At 42.6% G+C, this 23,691-nt stretch overlaps 1 protein-coding gene across 3 annotated transcripts in view; it reads left to right on the top strand.

Moving 5' to 3' along the window:
- Positions 1 to 8,240, top strand: part of eif4enif1 (eukaryotic translation initiation factor 4E nuclear import factor 1) — a 49,352-nt gene extending 41,112 nt beyond the window's left edge. For 2 of the 3 annotated variants that reach the window (XM_063031810.1, XM_063031811.1), the window contains exons 15-18: positions 371 to 497; positions 2,038 to 2,382; positions 4,560 to 4,742; positions 5,895 to 8,239. In XM_063031810.1, coding sequence (XP_062887880.1) covers positions 371 to 497; positions 2,038 to 2,382; positions 4,560 to 4,742; positions 5,895 to 6,100 — 861 coding nt within the window. In that variant the 3' untranslated portion in view covers positions 6,101 to 8,239. Of the gene's footprint in view, positions 1 to 370; positions 498 to 2,037; positions 2,383 to 4,559; positions 4,743 to 5,894 lie in introns of all 3 variants that reach the window. The other variant, XM_063031812.1, reaches the window with a different exon arrangement.
- Positions 8,241 to 23,691: the final 15,451 nt, after the last annotated feature.

Genomic DNA, 23,691 nt, shown 5'->3' with positions numbered 1-23,691 from the left:
TGAGGAAACAGATATCTTGTATGACATGTGACACTGTCACAGCTGCTCTTGACAGATTCTAAACCTTAGCATATAGAATGTTTATTTCTGACTTTTATAAACCAAATCACACTTGACATTTTTTTTTCCATACAGCATGTATTGTCAAATGAAAAGCTGTAGATGCAACGTTAGGGCAAAGTTTGCTCCAAGTTAGAGAAGCTTGGATCAAAAGTTCAACTTGTTTCAAGCAGAGACTGCATGAATGTTTTGGGTTGAGAATAGAGGTGAAAGGAAGGTTTGATATTGGAACCACACATTGAAGGTAGATCAAGCCAAATGTTTCCAGGTTGTAATTCTTCCTTGTTTTATCTTTTTCCCCCACATGGAGCTTTCTCCATCATTCACTCCTACCTCAGTAATCCGAAAGATGTTTGAAAGTAAAGACAAATTCAAGGATGGGAAGGAAACCCATCCAGTGAAGGACCTTGTGGAGGATAGACACGGCCTGATGGAAGGTAATGGAAGCTCGAAGTGCACTATTTGTCATTGCCATTTACTGTATGTTTATCCTTGTACCCACAATGCACATGGAAAGCAAATTGAGTGGTGGGAGCTTCAGTTACTGTACTTGTAGCTCATCAGTTAGTTTGTAAGCTCTGCTTTCTTTAAACCTGTTGACCTTAACAGGGCAAATAAATACCAACTAATAAGCCAACAGAAGTGAAGCAGTAATACCACATTTGGAAAAACATGCTGGTTGAATTGGGGGTGGGGGGAAGACACAGATGAAATTTAATGCTGAGAATTGCTATATTCTAAGTAGTGTAGACCCAGAGTTACAATTCCAAAAGGTGCAAGAATTTGTGTGATGGGCAGGATTTATGGAGTTAATGGGTGGAGAGGGAGAGGCACATAATAAGTCACTGGAGGTTAAAACTTTAATTTAAAAAAAAACACAACAACAAAATCGGATGCCCAAGGGCAGGGTTCACCAGCAAGGAAGTCACAAATCTATTAATGCTTGGTTTAGCTATAACTGCGATCATCATACTATGGTGTAAAGTGCTTTAGATTGCAGAAGTAAATGTCCAAAATGGAGGGTAGATAGACTGCAGATGCGGGGAGGGGAAGCATTAACAATTTGAATCCATCTTTCAGTAATTTGACCTGAGCATTTTTATTCTAAACATAAGGGACATGGTTATTTGTTTGTACTGGAGAACAGCCCTTTTGGCCCACCATATCTTCCTCATTCATGATGCTAGTCTAATCCCATCTGCCTGCATGTAATCCATATCCATCTATTCCCCGTCTTTCTGACCAAATGCCTCTTAGGTGTTACTGTATCTGCTTCTGCCACCTTCCCTGGTGGTGTAATCGAGGCTCTTAACACTCCATAACCTACAGTATTTACATTTTTATCGTGGAGGAAAAAGACTATCTACAGTATGCCTCATTTTTATGTACTTGAGTTGTCCCTTGTCTCTGGATCCAGGGACAATCAAAGGTTGTCAACCTCACTTCTAATACAATACAATCCAGGTAACATACTGGTCAACCTCTTCTGCTTCCCCTCTAAAGCCTGCACAGACTTTCTGTAGTAATGGTGAGCAGAGCTGCACACAGTACTTAATGCAGCTTAGTCAAAGGTAACACATAGGTACACATTGGTGTGTAAATCAGTCCATAGCTCCCTGAAAGCAGCAAATTCCCTCCTAAATCATTGCACCATTTCACACTTGTAGGGTGGCTTGTGGAAAGGGGTTGAAGTTGGTAATAATCAGGAAAGCATAGTTACAAATTATTTCCATTGAATGAGAGGACATTGAAGACAAAAGAACAAGAAGGGATATTGAACTTTCTGTATATTTGCATTGCCAATCTTAATTATTCGCATGTATAGTGGAAGGTACAATTGACTGCCATCTAGAAAGGATTATATAATGCGTGATGGACCTTCTATACTATAACTGCTCTGATTAAGTAATATATGGTATATAAAAAAACCTAAAGCACAAGTTTGAATTCAACTTTTTGTTGCTTCACGTTTTGCAGGCCACTTGTCACCTGGTTCTCAACAGGAAAACACAAATCGAGGAGCATCTCCTATAGGAGGGGCAAGGACAACGTACCACAGATCTGCATGTACAACTCCTCAGTTAAACCAAATGCGTTTCACAAAAGACCAAGACTATAGACCTAGATCTACAGGAAGGAAAACTCCAACTGGGGCTTCTCCAGTTCCTGGGTCTTCATTTCCTCGACTCATTTGTCCTCTGTCCCTCATGTCACATGTACCACTTGTGCGTCAGACTCCTCACTTGCCTCCAGGGGTAGTTCAGAGGATGCTGGCACAAAGCAATTCACCACAACAGCTGCAACCAGCATTACTTCATGCAGGTGAATGCAGAGCAATTCATTATTTAATCTTAAATCATGGCTATAGAATTTCATTAAGTAATTTTTTGGTAGGAGAACATGGAGGTGCTTTTCTGTTTATCCTGGTCTAAGTTGGAGAAATTTGAGAGAAGGGCAGCACGGTAGTCTAGTGGTTGGTACAACCATTTACAGTGCAGGCGGCCTGCATTCAATTCCCACTGCTGCCTGTAAGGAGTTTGTATGTTCTCCCTGTCACCACGTAGGCTTCCTCTCTGTGCTCAGATTTCCTCCCAAATCCAAAGACCTACTGTTTAGCAGGCTGGTTGGTCATTGTAAATTATCCTGTGATTAGGCTAGGATTAAATTGGGGATTGCTCGAAGGGCCTACGTGTTGTATGTCAATAAATAACAAATATTGATTGTCTACTGGAAACACTATACCTGTTTAAAATGGTGTGAATGTTTCCTATGAAAGTAAGCCATCAAATTGACCCAAGTGTAATTTGGGTGAATTCATAACTTCAAATTTTTCATAACTCCAGATTATTCAGCCCATTGAGTGTATAACTAACCATTCTCATTTTCATTTTCCCAACTGCACCCTAACTTTCTGCACAAGGCAGTTTACAGTGGCCAGTTAAGCTGCCAGCACTTTTGGAGATGGTGAAAGAAACTCACAGGAAAATGCTGCAGTCAGACTGTAGCTTTATATCTCATAGCTGAGCAGACTCAGTGGGTCAAATGGCCTATAGATTAGGTGTTCCTTAAAATTGTAAACTGGTCAGTGGTTTGCTTGCATCTCTTTCTATCTGATTCTTCAGTAGTACATAAATGATTTGCTATAGAATACAATTGGAATTGACTTCACACTAATTTCACATTACAACTGAGGAAAAGTTGTAAACCACTTTGAACTACACATCTATATGAAAACTGCTCTAAAAGTAAGTTAGTCTGCCACACTCGGGTTGCAGGAGCAAGACCTCATAGGTAGCCTCCAGCCGAATGGCATTAAAATCAATTTCTCTGACTTCTGGTAATTTCTCCCTCTCCCCATTTTCTTTTTCATCCAATGGGCTGTATCTCAAATAATAAAGCACAGTACAGGAAGGAGATAGAGACATGATGTTATGATATCAAATCTTCCCTCGATGTCAGCAAAATAAGAGCTGCTCATTCCCTTCAGGGAAGGGGGCAGTGCATGAGCTTCTATTTACATCAATGGTGCTAAGGCTAGGAGCTGAACAGTCCTAGGAGTGAACAACCATATCCTGTCCTGGTCTGACCTCACAGACATCATGGCCAAGAAAATTCACCTGTGTGTCTGTTTCTTCAAGAGACTAAAGCTTCGTATGTCTTTCATCTTTTAAATCAATGTACTATAGACGGCATTCTATCTCAATGCATCGTGGCTCTGCACATAACCAAAACTTAAGTTATGGGCACAGCTCAGCATATCACAAACACCGGCCTTCCCTCCTTGGACTGCTGTACTTCTCACTACCTCAGCAAAGCAGCCAGCATAATCAAAGAATCCTGCCCGATGCAGATTTTTTTTGTATCTATCAGGCAGAAGATATAAAAACCTTAAAGCACAATGTCACCAGGCTCAAGAATATTAAATGGTTCCCTAGTGTGATAAGATTAGATTTGACTTCACAATTTGCCTTGTTTATAGCTTTGCCCCTTAGTTGCTTGTACTATACTGTAGCTGTTTATTCTGCTGTTGTTTTGCCTTGTTCTCCCTCAATGTACTGTATAACTTGATCTGAATGAACAGTAATGCAAGATGAGCTTTTCAGTATCTCATTCATGTGGGGTGGGGGGGCGGGGTAGGGAACCATACCCGAATTGAGAAATGAAGCTTTGTGAGCAGAAGGCTATAGCACATGAAATGTTCATCTCAGGTGGAGGGGAGTCGCTCCAATGGTAACCCTAGGTATTGAAAGTTTGTGCTAGTTAGGGATTGGATTGTCAGCTTCCTGGGTTGAGGCAGCTAGAGCACTAAACTGAAATTGCATTTTAAACTGTTTTAATAGTATTAGCAAATGATAGCTAATCTCCATGTCAGAATGCTGCTTAATATTCTGCTATTGTTGAACATTGAAAAGAGCCTGAATTCTCCAGTAAATAATGGCATATACAAGAATTGCAAGCAGCTCAGAAACCTACAACTTGTCTCCCAAATCTTTTGTCAGGTATGTTTCAGTCGGGTGTGGATCTATCACATTTGCAAAGCCTTCCTCCAACTCTCCTTGGACAGACTTTCTACCCTCTTCCAGCAAGTGGCCTCCCACTCCTGAATCCTCGAGCTGCAATATCTGCAGCACAGATTCAGGCATCTGGGACATCCCTGCAGCATCTGGCCATGATAAGACAAGGTAATAAATTCAATTTGTATTTGAAGCTTCAAATCTTTGTCATTGTTGAAAGATCAGTCACATTGGTAGTAAATTTTATCTGGATGGAAATGGTGAGGAAGGCTGCTAGATTGTTTGAATTTGGTTATGAAGTTATCCATTTGACCTTTGACCCTCAGAAGGAAGGCAGGGAATGTGGTGGTTGCTCTTGGCCACTGATCCTAGCTCTTGGATCCTTGATCTGGAGAAGCTGGGCACTTGAGTGTTATGACTATTCGGATTTTTGAACTGAAGATATGGTAACAATGAAGCATCTTGTTACAGCCCATCTGGTGCACATGCTCAACATGTTTAGCATTTGAATCCAAACCTAACTGGCTTCACCAAATTGCCTTTGAAGTGAGACACTTGATAGTACTGAATTGCATTGAAGACAGTCTGTACTCTGCTTTATTGGCCAATTGATGGAACATAACTGCTATTATTATGAAGCACTTGCACCTGAGTGCTATTCAGTTAGAGGCTTTCTGTCAGGGCTGCTGTTCCCAGTCTCTTCAGCCTTGGTCTGAACTGGGCTCAAACTGAATTAGATGAGAGTGCTGTTCTTGGCATCAAGGCAGTATTTGAGTTTGGATTAGAGCATTGGTAACACTGAGATCAATAGACATCTAGTGGAAATGCACTAATGGTGGTTAGATTGTTATAGGTAGTTTATGCAGACCCAGGCCATCAATGCAAGAGTTCCTCACAGACCAATGGAATCTTTAGTGCTGCTCCACATCATGGTTTTAAATGAGTGTTTGCTTGTGTGACTCAATTCCATTTGCAACTTGTTAAATGCTATTGGTGGATGCATGCAGAAGGGCCCAAATTCCCACAGTGTCTCCAAGATTCTCATCACCTGTTGTCATTAACATTCAATCAATTACCTTTGGATCCCTACTACTAATCTGGGTGGGTTTCTAGGGGAAGACTCTCTAGTTCCTTGTAGCAAAGAATGAATCAGTTAATGTATGGCTGCAATAGTCGGCCAGAGGTTGGGTCTTCTATGCCACGGACTTTACCCCAGCTGGAAGATACAAATTCATGGAGTAAATGCTCCCCATTGGCCTGGATGTGTCATTCTAACACCAGTTTGAGACATTTGACACCTAATTATTTTTCTTCTAACAGTGTTGCAGTCACCAAGTACAAGTGGCCAAGGACCTGGAGCGCATCTACACTTGAACCAGCCGAATTCTGCACTGCAACCTCTCCATCAGAGAAGTGGATCCCCTGTCAATCTCTCCAAGTGGTTTGGCAGTGATGTCCTTCAACAACCATTGCCATCTATGCCTAGTAAAGTGATCAGTGTGGATGAACTTGAACTCCATCAGTAGAAATGTGGCAAAGTAAAATATATGAAAAGATGGGAGTTTTTTAGAAGGGAGCTGCAGGCATCAAAGTACTAGGGGAGTGGTCCGGAAAGTGGATTTGTTTGTTACCCAGTGTTTCCTGAGCCTCTTGACTGGAAAAAATGCTACTTGGGAGTAACTAAACCCAACAGTAAGATAAGTGGAGGAAAGCTTGATCAGTTGATCTCTGTGACAAATGCCTGTCTGGAACACTGGATACTTTTAAGAATCCAGTAAACTCTTGTAGAAGAAAAAAGTGTGTTTTTTTTTGAAGGGGCTTTACAAATGTAGGCCACCATGGGAATTGTATAGACCTTGTGTACAGAAACTTGTGTAAAATAACATCTGTACATATGCAGTGGGAGACTGTACATAAAACTGCTGGAAGGATGAATGCAATGACTTGTAAACCAGTTTTGCTGAAATTTTGTATCTTTTTTGTGCAATTTTGCAGCATGAATATTTTTAATTTCCAATGCACTACATGGTTCCTGAGCAGGCCTGTGAACATTGACCAGTAGGTAGTAACTGAGCAGACAACCCTGTACTGGGAATATTGTGTATATACTAGATTTGATTTAATGCTGGGAGTAGCAAGTGGCAGAAAACACTGTAAACTTTTTTTGTTGAAAAATCTAGGTGAGATTGGATCCAGTTTATTGTTATGGGGCTAGGACCCAAGTCTTCAGCATCAAGTCATCCTTGGTCATCTAGTTGATTCTGATGTCCACAAAGACTGTTTGGGTTGAATTGGGGCAGGGGGGGGATGTAGGCTTGAATTTGTTAACTTTCATTTTGCAAAAAGATGGCTGAGTGAGTTGTAAATTTGCTTACCAGTTGGGCACAAGCCCCTCAGCACCCATACAATGTTGCCTCTAGCGTTCAGAAAGTAGTGTGGTTTCTTGTGCCTTTTTTTTTTGCTCTGTGGCTAAAAAGGCTATTTTCTCCTCCCTCTCCCAAACCAATTTAATGTACTGACCCTTCTCTACACAGTAAAGCTCTGCTTTGCATTGTTCAGTAATGTGACCCATAACTGCTGGAATTCATTGTTTTAGGGAAGGGAAAGCACAAAGATTTTCAAAAGGATAATAAAATATGAATTCAATGTTAAGCTTCCAATTAATGAAAAAATTTCTCCCAAAATGTCAATCTTGTATGTAGAATTGCAGGCAGTGTTAAATATTGGTTCTATTACAAATCAGCATTTAAGTTTGTCTATCCATCTGAACTACAGATCTATGAATACTTCTGTGTTTACACAGTTGTTTGAACATCCCCTGCACAAGAATATGATATAGGACATGAATTGTGATAAATGACAAATTTTCATTTTGATTATGTACCTTGCCTCTATTCTAGTATTTTAAAATTAGTATTTATTAATATCAAATAGCAACCAAGTATACAGCAGTCTTGCAGTAGTGACAAGATGCTCATGATTCAAAAATTGCTTACAACTGTGGAAAGGATACTGATTCTCTTCAACAGAGCCACCAACCACCCTAGGTGGATGCAAACATAGACTTGTAGTACAATAGCCTGATATTGTAAGCTCCACATACAGGCTAAAGATCTGCAGAATGGACTTGTTTCTCTAACTCAGCTTTGTCTAACCAATCCCAGTGGTGTTTGCACAATGCAGTAAACTCATTAGACATGTTACCAATAGTACTACACAAGATTCTTTACAGATTGGTCAACTACAGGTGTCATTTTCTGTACTTGCCCAATTCTCTCATTGCAGATTACTGGGTAATAAATCTGAACTAGGAGTTGCCAAATTCAGTGATCAGTTCATTTGATATGAGCTGCCAAGGTCTAACACATTTATCCATGACTGAAAACTAACTTGTTCCAACATTGAATTGTATTTAACATCATTTGCCTTTCTATAGTTGTGGTGAGTTCAAGATTTCATGTTTACATCTAAAGTGCTAAACAGCTCAAGCCAGTGGAATCAAAGGTATGGTGGATAATTACAGTTCATAGTAACTTTTTATTCTGCTAAGGGCACTGCCTTGAAATGAGTGCTGCATCATTTTGCCTCTTACAGTAGGAGGCCATTTTGCCCCCTGAGTCAGTTGTTCAATATGATCAATACTAATATCAAATCTGCAGATGCTGGAAATTCAAGCAACACAGTTTTATATAATAAAAAAAAAGGGCTGGTGAACACAGCAGGCCAGGCAGCATCTCTAGGAAGAGGTACAGTCGACGTTTTGGGCCGAGACCCTTCGTCAGGACTAACTGAAAGAAGAGACAGTAAGAGATTTGAGAGGGGGAAGGGGAGATCTGAAATGATAGGAGAAGACAGGAGGGGGAGGGATGGAGCCAAGAGCTGGAAAGTTGATTGGCAAAAGGGATACAAGGCTGGAGAAGGGAGAGGGTCATGGGATGGGAGGCCTAGGGAGAAAGAAAGGGGGAGGGGAGCCCAGAGGATGGGCAAGGAGTGATAGAGGGGGACAGAGGGAGAAAAAAGAGGAAAAAAATAGAATAATAAATAAGGGGTGGGGTATTAACAGAGGAATGCCCCACCTCCCCTTTGTACCCCATCCCATATTTTTTTATTATTTCTTTTCTCCCTCTGTCCCTCTCACTATCACTCCTTGCCCATCCTCTGGGCTCCCCTCCCCCCCCCCCCTTCCTTCTCCCTAGGCCTCCTGTCCCATGACCCTCTCCCTTCTCCAGCCTCGTATAACTTTTGCCAATCAACTTCCCAGCTCTTGGCTCCATCCCTCCCTCTCCACTTTCAAATCTCTTACAGTCTCTTCTTTCAGTTAGTCCTGACGAAGGGTCTCAGCTGAAAACGTTGACTGTACCTCTTCCTACAGATGCTACCTGGCCTGCTGTGTTCACCAGCATTTTTGTGTGTTGCATGATCAATACTGGCCTCAGTTCATCCTCGTAGTAATTCCCTATGCCTCATTTCTTTAATCTTTCAGCTATTTGTATCCAACTCCACTAGCCTCAAGACAGATTTTCAATGGTTGACTGCTCTCAGAAGAAATTTTACTCTTTTAAATTGCTGTCTTGTCATTATAGCCATGCCACCTTGTATGAGAAACATCTGGTTTGATCCTGTCAAAACCCCCTGAGCTGCTTGTATGTTTGAAGATCATTTCATTCTATTGATACTCTTAATAGGACAACTCTCCCATCCTAGGGGTTAGCCTGGTAATACTCCTTTTAATTACTTTTTTTTAAAACAAAGGGAACAAAGCTGCGTGGTATTTCAGATGAGGTGTTGTCCACACCCTATACAACGGTAACTGAACTTCCTATTCTTATTCAACTCCTTTGTAATCATGACCAACATACTGTTACCTTAACTATGAACGTGCTTGCTAATCTGTGCACTACAGCTCTTCAGTTCTTCTGAACATTACTCATTTGGGGGACTCTATCCATTTTGAGTTTCTGCCTTTTTGATTCTTTACACTCTAGTATTATGGGAAAGACACTAGCATGGGTTGAAAGTTAACTGACTGGAAGAAGGCAAAAAAAAAATTGTGTTTTTGCAGGGAAATGTACTATGGACATGTCGATGTTTAGGGATCTCTTGCAGGATGTTAGGGATAAATTTGGCTGGGTGAGGAAGATAAAGAATGGTAGGGTGAAGGAATCATGGGTCACAAGTGAGGTGGAAAATCTAGTCAGGTGAAAGAAGGCAGCATACATGACATTTAAGAAGCAAGGATCAGATGGGTCTATTGAATATAGGGTAGAAAGAAAGGAGCTTAAAGGGGCATGAGAAGGCCTTGGTGGATAGGGTAAAGGAAAACCCCAAGGCATTCTTCAGTTATGTGAACAGAAGGATGACAGGAGTGAAGGTAGGACTGATTAGAGATAAAGGTGGGAAGATGTGCCTGGAGGCTGTGGAAGTGAGCAAGGTCCTCAATGAATGCTTCTCTTCGGTATTCACCAATGAGAGGGAACTTGATGACGATGAGGACAATGAGTGAGGTTGATGTTCTGGACCATGTTGATATTAATGGAGAGGAGGTGTTGGAGTTGTTAAAATACATTAGGATGGATAAGTCCCTGGGGCCTGACATAATATTCCCCAGGCTGCTCCATGAGGCGAGGGAAGAGATTGCTGAGCCTCTGGCTAGGATCTTTATGTCTTCGTCCACGGGAATGGTACCAGAGGATTGGAGGGAGGTGAATGTTGTCCCCTTGTTCAAAAAAAGGTAGTAGGGATAGTTCGGGTAATTATAGACCAGTGAGCCTTGCGTCTGTGGTGGGAAAGCTGTTGGAAAAGATTCTTAGAGATAGGACCTATGGACATTTAGCGAATCATGGTTTGATCAGGGACAGTCAGAGCTGATCAGGGCTTTGTGAAGGGCAGATCGTGTCTAACAAGCCTGATAGAGTTCTTTGAGGAGGTGACCAGGCATATAGATGAGGGTAGTGCAGGGGATGTGATCTACATGATTTTAGTAAGACATTTGACAAGGTTCCACACAGGAGGCTTATTCAGAAAGTCAGAAGGCATGGGTTCCAGGAAAGTTTGGCCAGGTGGATTCAGAATTGGCTTGCCTGCAGAAAGCAGAGGGTCGTGGAGGAGGGAATACATTTGGATTGGAGGGTTGTGACTAGTGGTATCCTACAAGGATTGGTTCTGGGACCACTACTTTTTGTGATTGATTTTTTTTATTAGTGACCTGGATGTGGGCGTAGAAGGGTGGGTTGGCAAGTTTAGAGGATAGTGTAGAGGATTGTCGAAGATTGCAGAGAGACATTGATAGGATGCAGACGTGGGCTGAGAAGTGGCAAATGGAGTTCAACCCAGAGAAATGTGAGGTAGTACACTTTGGAAGGACAAACTCCAAGGCAGAGTACAAAGTAAATGGCAGGATACTTGGTAGTGTGGAGGAGCAGAGGGATCTGGGGGTACATGTCCACAGATTCCTGAAAGTTGCCTCACAGGTAGGGTAGTTAAGAAAGCTATGGGATGTTAGCTTTCATAAGTCGAGGGATAGAGTTTAAGAGGTGCAATGTAATGATGCAGCTCTATAAAACTCTGGTTAGGCCACACTTGGAGTACTGTGTCCAGTTCTGGTTGCCTCACTCTAGGAAGGATGTGGAAGCATTGGAAAGGGTACAGAGGAGATTTACCAGGATGCTGCCTGGTTTAGAGAGTATGCATTATGATCAGAGATTAAGGGAGCTAGGGCTTTACTCTTTGGAGAGAAGGAGGATGAGAGATAATAAGAGGAGTAGATGGTGGATAGCCAGTGCCTCTTCCCCAGGGCACCACTGCTCAATACAGGAGGACATGGTTTTAAGGTAAGGGGTGGGAAGTTCAAGGGGGGTATTAGAGGAAGGTTTTTCCACTGAGTGGTTGGTGCATGGAATACACTGCCTGAGTCAGTGGTGGAGGCAGATACACTAATGAAATGTAAGAGACTACTAGACAAGTATATGGAGGAATTTAAGGTGGGGGGTTATATGGGAGGCAGGGTTTAAGGGTCGCCACAACATTGTGGGCTGAAGGGCCTGTACTGTTCTATGTTCTAAAGTGTGGGAATAAAGAGGGCCTCTTCTGGTTGGCTGCTGGTGACTAGTGGTCTTCCCCTGGTTGGTATTTAATAGTTCTATTTTAATATCAGATTGTACACAAGTTACAACCTGAACTGTTGGGACTTCATGTTAGCCAGTCATTTGGGTGACAGAACTGATGGCTTTGTGGCTAAATTTGTATTTCAGAGAAGGGGAAGATAGTGTTCCGGAAGCAGGAAGTCCACAAAAGGACTTGGACAGGTGGCAGATGGAATACAATGTAGGGAAGTTATGATCATGCACTTCTGTGGAAGGAATAGTGTAGACTATTTCCTAAATGGGGAACATATTCAAGGTGCAAAGGGATTGGAAACATCGTGTCGGATTCTCTAAAAGGTTGACTTTCATGTTTGGTGGTAAGGAAGGCAAATGCAATGTTGCCATTCATTTTGAAGGGGCTAGAATATAAAAGCAAGGATGTAATGTTGAGGCTGTATGAGGCATTAGTTGGACCACACTTGGAGAATTGTGAGCAATTTTGGGTCCCCCTTAACTAGGAAAGGATGTGCTGACATTGGAGAGGATTCAAAGGAGGTTCATGAGAATGATCCTGGGAATGAAAAGGTTAATGTATGAGGAGCATTTGATGCTTCTGGGACTACGTGTGGAAGTTTAGAAGAATGAGGGGAGATAGTGTTGAAACCTATTGAAAAGCCTAGATTGAGTGGATGTGGAGAAGATGTTTGCTATAGTGGGTGAGTCTAGGAGCGTAGGGCACAGCTTCCGTATAGAAGGACATCCCTTTACAGCAGAGATGAGGAAGAATTTCCTTGGCCAGGGGATGATGAATCTGGAATTTAGACAGTTGTGGAGGCCAAGTCATTGGGCATATTTAAAGCTGAGGTTGATAGGCTCTTGAATAGGGTGTCAAAGGTTATTGGAAGAAGGCTGGAAAATAGGGTTGAGAAGAATAATCAGCCATGCTGGGATGGCAGAGCAGACTTGATGGGCTAAATGGCCTATTTCTTGCCTTTGTCTTTTGGTCATATAAGTACATTATCTTATTTCCCCCACATTAAACTCCATTTGCCAGAATTTTCCATCTGTTGATCTGTATCCTGTTGTATAATCTCAATATAGTCATAGAGCATTACAGTGCAGAAACAGGCCCTTGACACCACCCAGTCTGGCCCAGGCTGATTTTCTACTAAGTCCCATCTACTTGCACCCAGACCACAAGCTCTCCAAACCCCTCTCTTCCAAACCTAAATGTTACAATTGAACCTATATCTGGCACTTCATTCCACACCCTCGCTATTCTTAGTAAAATATTCTTCTTCACAGCATGCCACTCTACCTATTTTCATAGCAACAGCAAACTTGGCCACCTTGTAGCATCCTTCCCACTCCCAAGCTTGATAGCAGTGGTAAAGAATGGAGGACCAAGTACTGATTCCCTGGAGCATTCCACTCCTTTATTCCTCCAGCTTGAAAGACACCAAAAACTTAGAAACAATGTGTCCAATTTGTTTTTATATATGAAGTGTTGCTTACACTTGTACTTCTTTAGGATCTCAATTTATGCACCAGTCTCTTATCTGGCACCTTCTCACATGCTTCAGAATACAAAATGCCTTGCCTCTGTGACCCCTGGCAGTGGGAATATCTTCCATCTAGAGCTTTGTAATAATGTGCTCATTCTTCAATGAATGTAAGAAAATGGAGGTAGGAGTTGGCTACTTGGCCCTCTGTCTGCCATACTATTCAATTTGATCATGGCTGTTCTGTGCCACTTCTCCAAAGCAATTTAATAATACATACATCTCCTCTTTACATTTCTCAATGATCTAACTTCCAGAACCCTCTGTAATATGTTGTTGTACATGCCAATTCTAAATGATTACCCTCATTTGAAATTATCCCACTAATGGAGAAACCTACCCTGTCGTACACCTTAGGATATTGTTTGTTTCAGTATGATCGCCTTTGTTATTAATTCCAAATATAGATCTGATTTTTGTAGCTGCCTGTGATGGGTTAGCCCTCTCATCCCACGATAGTAAATTTCATAAAACATAGAAAACCTACAGCACAATACAGGCCCTTCAGCCCACAATGCTGTGCCCAACATGTACTTTAGAAATTACCTCTGGTTACCCATAGCTCCATGTACCTATCCAGGAGTCTCTTAAAAGACTGTATCGTATCTCCCTCCACTATCGTTGCTAGCAGCTCGTTCCATGCACTCACCCCACTGCGGGGGGAAGAAAAACTTAACCCTGCCATCTTCTCTGTACCTACTTCCAAGCACCTTAAAACTCTGCCCTCTCGTGTTAGCCATTTCGGCCCTGTGAAAAGGCCTGAGTATCCACACGATCAATGCCTCTCATCATCTTCTACACTTCTAGCAGGTCACCTTTCATCCTCCATCACTCCAAGGAGAAAAGGCAGAGTTCACTCAACCCATTCTCATAAGGCATGCTCCACAATCCAGTCAACATCTTTGTAAATCTCTTCTGCAGCCTTTCTATGGTTTCCACATTCTTCTTGTAGTGAGGTGACCAGAATTGAGTGCAGTACTGCAAGTGGGGTCTGACCACGGTCATATAAAGCTGTAACATTACCTCTTACTTCTCAGCTCTTAAACTCAATCCCACAGTTGATGAGAGCCAATGCACCATATGCCGCTTTAATCACAGAGTCAACCTGCGCAGCAGCTTTGACTGTCTTATGGACTCAGACCCCAAGATCCCTCTGATCCTACATACTACTAAGAGTCTTACCAGTGATACTATACTCTGCAACAATGGTGTGCCATCATATTTGACCTACCAAAATGAACTACATCTGTCACTTCTCAGCCCAGTTTTGCATCCTATCAGTGTCCCACTGTAACCCCGATAGCCCTCCACACTATCCACAACACCCCCAATTTCTTTTGGACTGACTCCAGTACTCTTTCCAAAATGATAATGATCCTAATTGTTCCAGTCTTTCTATCTATCACTCCTACCAGCCAAGAAGTAATTCTTGGTAATCCATTGCAGCACACCACTGTTGTAAGACAAATCTTTCCTTGTGAGCCCAAAACTGTACAGCATACTCACTGCTATCTCCTGAAGAATGAATAATTCACTGGTGTTCCTGTGCAGGTGTAGGGTTCTCAGTAATGTTAACTCCTAAGGCTAATGTAATGGCTTCTCTGTAGTGTTAACTGCTGATGTAATGGTTTCCCTGTAGCAGCGGTGTTTGGGTTATAACTACAGATAATGGATAGCTAACCAGTGGGAGAAATGTTATTTTTTCTTGTATGTCTGGGAGCCGGGGTTTTTCACGGGCTTTTGGTGGAGGTGAGTGAAGAGGAAGCACGAGTGCGGAGGACACTTGGTGATCACTGGATGGCAAATACAGGAATTTGAGGGTCCGGAGGTCTGCAACATTTCGGCAGAGGTCGTTTACAGAGGAATACCAGAGGCATAAGCTCCAACGATTGTTGTGCACAAACTATTTAATAAAGTGGCACCTTTTTCTATTATATTTTGTTTCTCTACTAACCACATAGCAAAGTAAGAGTTATAAACTGTAACTATTTAATTTCCTATTGTGTACTATCTGATATTTGGCATTGTGAGTTTGTACTGGGGTACATTACACAGCATCCACCCAAACCTGGATGCCCTGTTTGGTGGGGCTGAAAACTGATTCCCCCAACGTGAGTGGCAATCTCAGTGGGCTACACAGGTTATTAACCACCTACATGCTCCTGCTTACCAACAGTCTGCCTCCATTTATCCACATTATACCATGCATCTACCATGCATTTGCCCTCCTGTCCAAATTGCAGTTGTGCCTCTCTGCATCTCATAGCTCATGGCTCCTTGGCAGCATTGTTTCATTTACAATCTTGGGGTTTATTGTGCTTAATTCCTTCATTAGAATCAATAATAGAATTTCTGAATAGCTGCATTCCTTTTTTTTTAATGTTATTTTTATTTGGATAAGGTAGTCGCAAGAATTACAGAAAACTGTTTTACATATTAAACCTTTTTCATTTTTTTTATATGTTTATATAGTATTTTTTATCTGTATAAACTTATATACATTTATAAATCTATATACAGTTCCACTCCCCTCCTCCCAGTGGGAAGGTCAGATCACAACCAGGTGCATCTAAAACCCTGCTACGTGTCTCTGGTGAAGAGTAAACCTGCAACCTCGAGGACAGTGAGGAAATGGTCGGAGGAGGCTTATGAGGCGCTCCAGGGTTGTTTTGAGGTGACAGACTGGCAGGCACTCTGTGAGCCACATGGAGAGGATATTGATGGGCTCACAGAGTACATCACTGATTACATCAACGTCTGTGTGGACTGCAATGTTCCGACAAGAACTGTCCTTTGTTATTCAAATAACAAGCCATGGGTAACAAAGGACATTAAGGACATGCTGAACGCTAAAAAGAAGGCATTTAGAGATGGAAATAGGGAGGAGCTGAGGGCAATACAGAGGGACCTGAAAGCCAGGATCAGGGAGGCTAAAGACAGGTACAGGAGGAAGCTTGAGTGGAAACTCCAGCAGAACAACATGAGAGAGGACTGGAGGGGGATGAGGACCATCACTGGGTTCCGGCAAACTAGCAACAGAGGAGCTGAAGGGAGTGTGGACAGGGCCAACAAACTTCTTTAACAGATGTGACGTTTGTCCCCTGCCCATCCCCCCCCCACATGAGTCATCTGTTGTCAGCCCACAACCAACACTTATTCCACTCTCCCCTCCTACCCCTCCTCACAGTCCCCCACCCTGCTCTCATGACTATACCCCTTCCCCACATGAAACCACCATGGTGGGCTTCACAGCTGAACAGGTGAGAAGACAGCTAAAACGTCTCAAACCAAGCAAGGCTGCAGGACCAGATGGTGTCAGTACCAGGGTGCTCAAAGCCTGTGCCCCTCAGCTATGTGGAGTACTTCACCATGTCTTCAACCTGAGCCTGAGGCTCCGGAGGGTTCCTGTGCTGTGGAAGATGTCCTGCCTCGTCCCTGTGCCGAAGACGCCACGCCCCAGCGGCCTCAATGACTAAAGACCGGTGGCATTGACCTCCCACATCATGAAGACCCTGGAGAGACTTGTTCTGGAGCTGCTCCGGCCTATGGTCAGGCCACACTTGGATCCCCTCCAGTTCGCCTACCAGCCCTGACTAGGAGTTGAGGATGCCATCGTCTACCTGCTGAACCATGTCTACACCACCTGGACAAGCCAGTGAGCACTGTGAGGGTCATGTTTTTTGACTTCTCCAGTGAGTTCAACACCATCCGCCCTGCTCTGCTGGGGGAGAAGCTGACAGCGATGTAGGTGGATGCTTTCCTGGTGTCATGGATTCTTGATTACCTGACTGTCAGACCACAGTACGTGTGCTTGAAACACAGTGTGTCCGACAGAGTGATCAGCAGCACTGGGGCTCCACAGGGGACTGTCTTGTCTCCCGTTCTCTTCACCATTTACACCTTGGACTTCAACTACTGCACAGTCTTGTCATCTTCAGAAGTTTTCTGATGACTCTGCCATAGTTGGATGCATCAGCGGGGGAGATGAGGCTGAGTACAGGGCTACGGTAGGAAACTTTGTCACATGGTGTGAGCAGAATTATCTGCAGCTTAATGTGAAAAAGACTAAGGAGCTGGAGGTAGACCTGAGGAGAGCTAAGGTACCGGTGACTCATGTTTCCATCCAGGGGGTCAGTGTGGACATGGTGGAGGATTACAAATACCTGGGGATATGAATTGACAATAAACTGGACTGGTCAAAGAATACTGAGACTGTCTACAAGAAGGGTCAGAGCCGTATATTTCCTGAAGAGATTGAGGTCCTTTAACATCTGCCGGACGATGCTGAGGATGTTCTATGAGTCTGTGGTGGGCAGTGCGATCATGTTTGCTGTTGTGTGCTGTGGCAGCAGGCTGAGGGTAGCAGACACCAACAGAATCAACAAACTCATTCGTAAGGCCAGTGAAGTTGTGGGGATGGAACTGGACTCTCTGACGGTGGTGTCTGAAAAGAGGATGCTGTCCAAGTTGCATGCCATCTTGGACAATGTCTCCCATCCACTACATAATGTACTGGGTGGGCACAGGAGTACATTCAGCCAGAGACTCATTCCACCGAGATGCAACAGAGAGCGTCATAGGAAGTCATTCCTGCCTGTGGCCATCAAACTTTACAACTCCTCCCTTGGAGGGTCAGACACCCTGAGCCAATAGGCTGGTCCTGGACTTACTTCATAATTTATATATTACTATTTAACTATTTATGGTTCTAGTGCTATTTATTATTTATGGCAACTGTAACGAAAACCAATTTCCCCTGGGATCAATAAAGTATGACTATGACTATTATACATTCACAAGTACACGTTAATGTTTGCTCCTACCCACGGACATACTTATCCAATCCCTGTGTACTTATTTGCTTCATTTTATCATTTTTTCCCAAATCTTTTTCTTTACTTGTATTCCACGTTTTCCAGAAATAAAACAGTGAACATTTGAACCAAGGGAGCTAACGTTAACACTATTACTATGTTGATGAGGAAAGCAGTATGAACCTTTAGGAGAGTCACCTAAAGTTTGCTCGCATTGGGGTTATAAATTCAATCTATTTATTCCAAATTTGATCTTTAAAAATTCTTTTTGAATTCTCAGAGTAAGTCATCTTTTCCGTTTTAAATATTTCCAAATATTTGGTGATGTTGGATTTAACCACTTTCTGGTGATTGATTTCTTACTTGCCGCTAAAAGGGCCTACAGCAGCTTTATATCTTTCTTCTGTTCCAAAAACAATACATGCCCCAAGTAGAGAGTCTCAGAGTTCAGAGGTATCTGAGTCTTAAATACCTTAATTAATGTTCTGTGAATACCTTCCCAATATAAACTTAATTTAGGGCAATCCCAAAAAAATATGGAAATGATTTGCCTCTTTGGAGCCACACCTTCTCCAACACGCCACGTTTGTGTCTTTATATTTTTCCTGGTATGGGGTCTTGAAGTATCTTATAATATTTTTCCAACAATGTTCTTTCCAAATCAAAATTAGTCAAAGACCACTGGAAGCTGCATATTTTCCCCCAAGCCTCCTCTGAAAGTACCAACTCTGCTTCCTTCTCCCACTTCTCTTTAATATATAATGTGTTTTCATTTTTGGCTGAGAGAGGGCATTATATAATCGAAACTGATTTACTTGGTATTGAACTGTAAGCCGATTTCAGAATCTTGAAAAATTCTAATTCTGCTGTTGATAAGTCTGTATATCTGCAACATGGTTAAAGTAGTGTCGTACCTGAAGGTACCCAAATAAATAAATAAATAAATAAATCTTTGTGTTCTAGGCCGTATTTATCCTACAGGGATTGAAAACTTTGTAATGCACTCTTACGTGTAAATGAAAGGCAGGTTGTAAGACCTTTCTTTATCCACAGTTCAAATCTTTTATCCCCTCTGCTGGGAAGGAATTTGGTATCATAAGCACACCATCTGAAAAGTTTTAACATGTAGATCCCACATGAATTAGCCACTTTCTGCCATACTTTTAGTGTGAGATTTATCCAGCTGTTTTTAATCTTTTCCAATTGGGCCATCAATGCTTTGGTCTGCAATTGAGGCCTGTAGAGGAAAACTGTCAATCAATCCAAATTCTATTTCCTTCCATCTATTCCCCATTACACCAATATAACAGAGGGGTTATCTGTGAAGCATAAAAATAGTTTCCCAAGCAAAGAAGTGCCATACGTCCTCCTTCCTTTCCTAACTCTAAAGTGTTAAATTGGATTCTCGGTTTCTTTCCTTGTCAGATAAAGCGGGAAATCCATTTGTCCCATTCCCTGAATTGATAATCATCTATCTCCACAGTCTGGAAAAGGTAAAGTAACCGAGGGAGAATATTCATTTTTATGGTTATTTATCCTTGAAATTAGAGTTTAAAAGGGGATAGAATTCCATCTATGTATATGTGCTTTTATCTCTGAAATTAATAGTCATAGTCATACTTTATTAATCCCAGGGGAAATTGGTTTTCATTACAGTTGCCATAAATAATAAATAGTACTAGAACCATAAATAGTTAAATAGTAGTATGTAAATTATGAAGTAATTCCAGGACCAGCCTATTGGCTCAGGGTGTCTGACCCTCCAAGGGAGGAGTTGTAAAGTTTGATGGCCACAGGCAGGAATGACTTCCTATGACGCTCTGTGCTGCACCTCGGTGGAATGAGTCTCTGGCTGAATGTACTCCTGTGCCCACCCAGTACATTATGTTGTGGATGGGAGACGTTGTCCAAGATGGCATGCAACTTGGACAGCATCCTCTTTTCAGACACCACCGTCAGAGAGTCCAGTTCCATCCCCACAACATCACTGGCCTCACGGATGAGTTTGTTGACTCTGTTGGTGTCTGCTACTCTCAGCCTGCTGCCCCAGCACACAACAGCAAACATGATCGCACTGGCCACCACAGACTCGTAGAACATCTTCAGCATCGTCCGACAGATGTTAAAGGACCTCAGTCTCCTCAGGAAATAGAGACGGCTCTGACCCTTCTTGTAGACAGCCTCAGTGTTCTTTGACCAGTCCAATTTATTGTCAATTCATATCCCCAGGTATTTGCAATCCTCCACCATGTCCACACTGACCCCCTGGATGGAAACAGGGGTCACCGGTACCTTAGCTCTCCTCAGGTCTACCACCAGCTCCTTAGTCTTTTCCACATTAAGCTGCAGATAATTCTGCTCACACCATGTGACAAAGTTTCCTATCGTAGCCCTGTACTCAGCCTCATCTGGCCCATAATTTACCTGTGACAACGTCGAAAGCTCTTTATTCCTAAATATTTTAATGATTTAGCATCCCACTTAAGATCATATGTATACTGCAGTTTTTTTGATGCTGTATAATTTAGGGACATAACCTGCGTTTTCTTTACATTAATTTTATAACCTGATATTTTCCCGAACTCATCCAACAGTGTAAACAATCCTATGAATGATCTTTCTAGTTCACTTAAACAGACTAAGACATCATCTGCGAATAGTGCCACCTTCCGTTCAATCCCTGCCACCTTGATACCTTTTACAAATTCACTCTGTCTTTTTAGTTGGGCAAGAGGTTCAAAGTATAGTGCAAATAGGAGAGGGGAAATTGTGCATCCCTGTCTAGTTCCTCTCTCTAAAATAAAAGAATCAGAGAGGTCCCCGTTTATCTTAATTCAAGCTGTAGGGTTGTCTTATAAAGTCTGGATTACTTTAATAAACTTTTCTTGAAAGCTGAATCTTCCTAACACTTTATATAGGAATACCCATCTAACTGAATCAAAAGCTTTCTCGGCATCTAATCCCACCACCATTGTCTCCGTCCCGTTCTTAGTAACCTGTTCTAGTATGTGTAAAGTTCTCCTTATGTTGTCCTGAGTTTGTCTTTGCTGGATTAATCCAGTCTGGTCTAAGTGGATGAGGCCAGGTAGAATCTTTTCCAGTCTACGAGCTGATATAGATGTAAGTAATTTATAATCCAAATTAAGAACACTGACTGGCCGGTGATTACCACATTCTAGTTTATCTTTACCCTCTTTAGGATTAACTGAGATAATCGCCTCTCTCCAGGAAGGTGGAATTTCTCCTCTCTGTAAGATCCAATTAAAGGTATTAAGCAATAATGGAACTAACTGTGACTTCAGTGATTTGTTCCACTCTGAGGTAAACCCATCAGAGCCTGGAGACTTTCCGGCCTTTAATCTAGAGATGGCCATGTTCAGTTCTTTGGCAGTTACTGGTTCTAATAGGCATTCATTTTCTAAATCTGTGAGCTTGGGTAGTCCTAAAGAATTCAGAAAAGTGTCTATATAGGGCTCATTGGAGGCCCGGGGTTGGGAGTACAGCTCTCCATAATATGTTTCAAATCTCTCTTGAATTTTCCCTATTGTACTCCCAACAAGCTTTGTTTTTGGATTCTTTATTTTATGAATTGTATTGTCTGCTTATTGTTTACGTAATTCATATGCTAATAATCTAGCTGATTTACCTCCTACTTCATAATTCTTTTGTCTCAGGTAAAGAAAATTTCTTTGAGTTTGGACAATTGGGCCTTGTTCCAGGAAAGATGGGACCTGTTCCGATGGGACAGGTTGCACCGGAACTGGAGGGGGACTAAGATCCTTGCGGGAAGGTTTGCTAGTGCTGCTCCAGGGGGTTTAAACTAGATTAGGGGGAGGTGAACCAGAGTGTTAGAGCAGATAGTGAGGTGGAGGAGGATAAAGGTCATGCGATAACTGCAAGTATGTTGTTCGTCCATCGTTGACGTCGATGAGGACCTCATTATGATGGTGTCGAGACTAGAGCGTGATTTGGATTTAAGTGAGGGAGAGTTGCACAGCGTCAGCCTCACTCTCTCTTCCCAATTCCTGTCTGGATTCAGTGGCAAGACAGAGTCTAGATGGCTGGAGATGGGACTAGGCGCAGTGGATGACCAGGACGTCTTCTGTGTCTTGTCCTGCTCTACACGTTCCACGACGCTTGCAGAGACTTGCCGCCTTGTCCGTTGGACCTTCCATTGGTCTCATCCGCTCAATCCACCAGAGTCTGTCTTTACATGCTGGGATAGACAACTCCCTATCTCACCGAGGGTTTGAGACCCGTCGGCTACCCTCACCTGGTTTAGCCGGCTGCAAGTACAGTGCATGGAGTAAAGCCAGCTCTAACATATAAAGAGGCTTTGAAGAAAGAGAAACAGAATAAAGGGTGTAAAGGTAGGAAGGTAGAAGGGCTAAAGTGCATGTACTTCAATGCAAGAAGCATCAGGAACGAAGGTGATGAACTGAGAGCTTGGATACATACATGGAATTATGATGTAGTGGCCATCACAGAGACTTGGCTGGCACCAGGGCAGGAATGGATTCTCAATATTCCTGGATTTCAGTGCTTTAAAAGGGATGGCGGGGGGGGGGGAGGAGGGGTGGCATTACTGGTCAGGGATACTATTACAGCTACAGAAAGGGTGGGTAATGTATCAGGATCCTCTTTTGAGTCAGTATGAGTGCAAGTCAGGAACAGGAAGGGAGCAGTTACTCTATTGGGAGTATTCTATAGGCCCCCTGGTAGCAGCAGAGATACAGAGGAGCAGATTGGGAGGCAGATTTTGGAAAGGTGCAAAAATAACAGGGTAGCCATCATGGGTGACTTTAACTTCCCTAATATTGATTGGCACCTGATTAGTTCCAATGGTTAGACGGGGCAGAGTTTGTTAAGTGTGTCCAGGATGGATTGCTGTCACAGTATGTCAACAGGCCGACTAGGGGGAATGCCATATTAGGTAACGAAACAGGTCAGGTCAGGTCACAGACCTCTCAGTGGGTGAGCATCTGGGGAAAAGTGACTACCGCTCCCTGGCCTTTAACATTATCATGGAAAAGGATAGAATCAGAGAGGACAGGAAAATTTTTTATTAGGAAAGGGCCAATTATGAGGCTATAAGGCTGGAACTTGTGGGTGTGAATTGGGATGATGTTTTTGCAGGGAAATGTACTATGGACATGTGGATGATGTTTAGGGATCTCTTGCAGGATGTTAGGGATAAATTTGTCCCAGTGAGAAAGATAAAGAGTGGTAGGGTGAAGGAACCATGGGTGACAAGTGAGGTGGAAAATCTAGTCAGGTGGAAGAAGGCAGCATACATGAGGTTTAGGAAGCAAGGATCAGATGGGTCTATTGAGGAATATAGGGAAGCAAGAAAGGAGCTTAAGAAGGGGCTGAGAAGAGCAAGAAGGGGGCATGAGAAGGCCTTGGCAAGTAGGGTAAAGGAAAACCCCAAGGCATTCATCAATTATGTGAAGAACAAAAGGATGACAGGAGCGAAGGTAGGACTGATTAGAGATAAAGGTGGGAAGATGTGCCTGGAGGCTGTGGAAGTGAGTGAGGTCCTCAATGAATACTTCTCTTCGGTATTCACCAATGAGAGGGAACTTGTTGACAGTGAGGACAATATGAGTGAGGTTGATGTTCTGGAGCACGTTGATATTAATGGAGAGGAGGTGTTGGA

The sequence above is a fragment of the Mobula hypostoma genome, chromosome 23 (assembly GCF_963921235.1).
Source record: "Mobula hypostoma chromosome 23, sMobHyp1.1, whole genome shotgun sequence".
NCBI classification, from domain to species: domain Eukaryota; kingdom Metazoa; phylum Chordata; class Chondrichthyes; order Myliobatiformes; family Myliobatidae; genus Mobula; species Mobula hypostoma.
The sequence above is the reverse complement of the archived record's forward strand: the minus strand, read 5'-3'. Positions and strand labels throughout refer to the sequence as shown.